A 5,072-nucleotide genomic window follows, 5' to 3' on the forward strand; every position below is an offset into this window, starting at 1 on the left:
GCAGAGTGCCACTTTTTGTGGCAGTCCCCAACTTAAACCATTTTTTGACTTTGCAAGGGTGCAAAAGCAATACAAATCCAGTAGGAACCGTACTTCAGGTACCCGTACAACCATTCTGGTTTTTGCCGTCAGTACAGTATTCAGAAAATTACATGAGCTGTTCACCTTTTTATTATAAAACAAGCTTTGTGTTAGGTGATTTTGCCCAGCTCCAGGCTAATATAAGTGTTCTGAGCACGTAGGCTCGACTAAGATGTGATGCTGGGTCGGTGAGGTGTATTCAATGCATTTTAAGCTCCTGGTATTTCCAGCTTACTATGGGTTTATCAGATGTAGCCAACATCATTAGTCAAGGAGCATCTCTATATGTGTATAAATGTATGCATACGTGTATGTGTGTATATATATGTATGTTTACATGCTTGATGTGAGGAGAATATCTGTGATTTTGGACTTCTGGCATCCAGAACTGTGAGAGAATCAATTTCTGTTGTTTGAAGCCACCCAGTTTGTGGGACCTCTTTGCAGCAGCCTCAGGAATTGAATACCCATCCCAGAGCACCTTTGTAGGGGTGTACAAAAGAAGTTGATAGGAAGGAGAGCTTGGGAACAGGGACGGGGAGAGGACTGGGGAAGAAGGACTCCTCGGCCTTGGAGACTGGTGGAAAGAGTTGCAGAAAGTGGGTGGAAGTGAGAAGGACCGTGCTCTGTGGCCTCAGTTTTGACCATGAAGAAAAAAGCAAGGCTGTCCAATCAGATGAGTGAAGATGAGCAGGAGGCTGGAATAGAGCAGTGGGAGGTGCCGGGGGAATGTGGAGGGGAAGCCTCTGGACCTGGGGCAGGGGTCAGACCTTGGGTCTGGCAGATGCAGGACTAGAGGAGTGAAAGGTGTTTTGGAAATGACTTGCCTCAGATCCCAACTCTGGGGAATTTCACTACCACAGCTGACTTAGGGGCCTGGGAAGGACCTAGCCCAGTCCCAGCACAGCAAGAAAGAACTCTTCTGAGGCAGGGCCGACTCATGGTGTGCAAGCAGGGCCAATGGCTGTCAGCAAAGGGTGTGCAGGAGAGGGCACAGCGGGACAGAGGCTGCCCTTCCTGTTGCCCTCCAGCGCTGCTGGGCTCTGACCTCATATATGGACCAACCGAGCAGGATGATGCATTAGAAATCATTCAAGGGGCCGGACGTGGTGGCTCACGCTTATAATCTTAGCACTTTGGGAGGCCAAGGTGGGTGGATCATCTGAGGTCAGGAGTTTGAGACCAGCCTAGGAAAAATGGTGAACCCCCGTCTCTACTAAAAATACAAAAATTAGCTGGGCGTAGTGGTGGGCGCCTGTAATCCCGGCTACTCGGGAGGCTGAGGCGGGAAAATCGCTTGAACCCAGGAGGCAGAGGTTGCGGTGAGCTGAGATTATGCCACTGCCTGGGGGACAGAGCAAGACTCCATCTGATAAAAAAAAAAAAAAAAGGAGAAATTGGGGAGCCTCACATTCCGCCTTTTGCTCTCTTCCCTCTCCCCTGCAGGGACCCCCAGGAAATCAAGAGGGCTGCCACGCACCTCTCCTGGCACCCCGATGGCAACAGGAAGTTGGCAGTGGCATACTCCTGCTTGGATTTTCAGCGGGCGCCTGTGGGCATGAGCAGCGATTCATACATCTGGGACCTGGGTGAGAAGCAGCGGGGTCCTGGGAGGACTGAGGGCTGGGACCAGAACAAGCCAAGGAGTGGGAGGGAGGGGGAGGAGGTCAAGGACACTCACGGGGTTGGTACCTCAAGGGAGGGGCCCGCAGTCGAGGAGGAAGCCACTCTTCTCCTTCCTCCCTTGTCTGGTTTCAGGCAGAGCTAAGCAGAGTCAAACCAGAAGCCAGAAACCCCCTCCAATTCCAGATTCTGAGTTCGAGGCATGAAGACCTGACCCCATGGGATCTCAATTCTTAGCTCCTAAAGAGCATATCAGGCTGGGTGCGGTGGCCCATGCCTGTAATCCCAGCACTTTGGGAGGCCAAGGCAGGCGGATCACCTGAGGTCAGGAGTTCCAGACCAGCCTGGCTAACATGATGAAACCCCATCTCTACTAAAATTACAAAAATTAGCTGTGCTTGGTGGTGCGTGCCTGTAATCCCAGCTACTTGGGAGACTGAGGCAGGAGACTCGCTTGAACCCAGGAGTCAGAGGTTGCAGTGAGCCGAGATCATGCCGCTGCACTCCGTCCTGGGTGACAGACAGAGCGACACTCTGTCTCAACAACAACAAGAAAAAAGAGCATATGGAAAGAGTGCCCAGCAGTCTGAGAAGGGACTCAGGGGCAGTGGAATGGAACTTCGGCCTTCGTCCCGTCTGTCCTCACACTTGCCTTTAATTCGCGGCCTGCAGGAGCAGCGTGTCCCTTTATCAGCACAAACCATTGTCTACAGAAGGGCTGGCAAGACGCAGGCAGGGAAAGCCTGGTGGCGGCTTCACGGTCTCCAGCTTCCCTTCATTGGCAGCATTTTAATATTTTAATAATTTAAAATAAACGTGTAGGTGCCAGGCACAGAGCTAACGCCCGACACCCCAGCAGCTCAGTGAGTTCTGGCAGCAGCCCCATGGGGTGGACTCCGTCATTATCTGCAGTCCAGAGACCTGGTTTGAAGAAACTGGCAGAGAGTTGACTTTACGTAAAAACCTTAGTGTCAAAACCTCGTTGGACACCAAACCCGGGAATTGGACTAGAAATATAATTATCACACACATAGGCACACCCCAGTCCTGTTCACCAAAAATAAAAACCATCAGCAAAGCCCCTAGGTCAAGAATGCCAGATTCTGGCCAAGGTGGACCAGAGGGTGCAGCCTGGGGAAAGACTGGAGGGGCTTCCAGGCTTCCCCCCCGCCCCCGCCGCCACCATGTCCCCGCTACCCACCCGCAGACGGGGTGAAACTTGCTGATCCTGTCCTTTTCTTTCCAGGCCTGATGGGATATTTTTTTTTCTGCTTTATAGAAAACCCCAACAAGCCTGAACTTGCTCTGAAGCCATCATCTCCGCTTGTCACCTTGGAGTTCAACCCCAAAGATTCCCACGTGCTGCTGGGTGGCTGCTACAATGGACAGATAGGTAAGGAGGGACCCAGGATTTTTTTGTTTTTTGTTCTTAAGATGGAATTTCACTCGTGTTGCCCAGGCTGGAGTGCAGTGGCGCAATTTCAGCTCACTGCAACCTCTGCCTCCTGGGTTCAAGCGATTCTCCTGCCTCTGCCTCCCGAGTCACTGAGATTACAGGTGCCCACCACCACGCCTAACTAATTTTTTTGTTATTTTTAGTAGAGACGGGGTTTCACCACGTTGGCCAGGCTGGTCTCGCACTCCTGACCTCAGTTGATTCACCCACCTGGGCCTCCCATAGTGCTGGGATTACAGGTATGAGCCACTGCGCCTGGCCGGGACCCAGGGTCTCAGTCAGAGCCAATCCTGCTGCTGTAGGGCAGAGCCCACGTGGAAGCCTGGACTTGGCCATAGAAGACTAAGTGGGGTGGGGACCTCCCATAGCTGACCAACTGCAGGCACGGGTGAGGCAGGTTCGGCTGACACCTCAGCAGTGTCTCCTGTTACTACTGTAAGTCTAAAATTAGCTCAAAATAAACAGTTTTTAAAAACTATAGTTCGAGTAAAATCAGACAATATTTGACTGGGGGCTGCCGTAAAGGGATGATGAGAGCATTGGGGAGCCTCATTTTGGGAGAGGCAGCCTGGGAAATTTACATGCTAACGGATATGGGTCATACTGGCCTTATATAATGAGCTGGGAAGTGTTCCCTTCTGGAAGTTTGTGAAGAATTGGTATTAATTCTTTTTCTTTTCTTTTCTTTTCTTTTTTTTTTTTTTGAGATGGAGTCTAGCTCTGTCACCCAGGCTGGAGTGCAGGGGTGCGATCTCGGCTCACTGCAGCCTCTACCTCTCCGATTCAAGTGATTCTCCTGCCTCAGCCTCCCAAGTAGCTGCGATTAGTCTCATGTCACCACGCCTGGCTAATTTTTGTCTTTTTTCAATAGAGTTAGCGTTTCACCATGTTGGCCAGACTGGTCTCAAATTCCTGACCTCAAGTGATCCTCCCTCTTTGGCCTTCCAAAGTGCTGGGGTTACCAGTGGGAGCCACCATGCCTGGCTGGTATTAATTCTCGAAATGTTTGGTAGAACTCATCAGTGAAGCCATCTGGTCTCTGGCTTTTCTTTATTGGAAGCTTAGAAGTTACAATTCCGTCCCTTTACTTGTTATAGATCCTCTTGACATTTTCTGTTTCTTCTTTAATTGGTTTTGATAGTTTCTGTCTTTCTAGGAACTTTTCCATTTCATCAAGTTGTCTAGTTTGTTGACATATAATTGTTCACAGTATTGCCTTATAATCATTTTCTTTCTTTTTTTTTTTTTTTTTTTGAGATGGAGTTTTACTCTGTTGCCCAGGATGGAGTGCAGTGGTGCAATCACGCCTCATTGCAGCCTCGACCTCCTGGGCCCAAGCCATCCTTCCACCTCAGCCTCCCGAGTAGCTGGGACTACAGGCGTGTGCCACCACGCTCGGCTAATTTTTGTAGTTTTTGTAGTCACAAGGTTTCATCATGCTGCCCACACTGGTCTTAAACTCCTGGGCTCAAGCGATCCACCCGCCTAGGCTGGCCTCCCAAAGGGCTGGGATGAACCACCACGCCTGGCCTGATTTCAATCTTTTAAAATTTATTGAGACTTGTTCTATGGCCTAGCATATTGTCTATCCTGGAGAATGTTCCATGAGCACTTGAGAAGACTGTATTCTGCTTATTGTCTGGTGGAGTTTTCTATAGATGTCCAGGAGGTCTTGTCTATAGTGCTGGTCAAGACTTCTATTTCCTTGTTGATCTTTCACCTAGTAGCTATGTCTATTATTGAAGGTAGGATACTGACGTCTGCCATTATTATTGTTGACTTGTCTATTTCTCCTTCAATTTTGTCAGGTTTTGCTTCCTGTATGTTAAGGCTGTGTTATTAAGTACATGCACATGTTTATAATTCTTAAGTTTTCCTAGTGAATTAACCCTTTTATCAGTATATAATGTCT

General features: G+C 49.4%; 1 protein-coding gene across 1 annotated transcript in view; it reads left to right on the plus strand.

Moving 5' to 3' along the window:
- DNAI2 (dynein, axonemal, intermediate chain 2) overlaps window positions 1–5,072 on the plus strand; it is a 49,404-nt gene that overhangs the window by 21,993 nt on the left and 22,339 nt on the right. Inside the window, exons 7-8 of the mRNA XM_011937212.1 lie at window positions 1,528–1,670; window positions 2,984–3,097. Coding sequence (XP_011792602.1) covers window positions 1,528–1,670; window positions 2,984–3,097 — 257 coding nt within the window. The remainder of the gene's footprint in view (window positions 1–1,527; window positions 1,671–2,983; window positions 3,098–5,072) is intronic.

The sequence above is a fragment of the Colobus angolensis genome, unplaced genomic scaffold (assembly GCF_000951035.1).
Source record: "Colobus angolensis palliatus isolate OR3802 unplaced genomic scaffold, Cang.pa_1.0 Scaffold1, whole genome shotgun sequence".
NCBI classification, from domain to species: Eukaryota; Metazoa; Chordata; class Mammalia; order Primates; family Cercopithecidae; genus Colobus; species Colobus angolensis.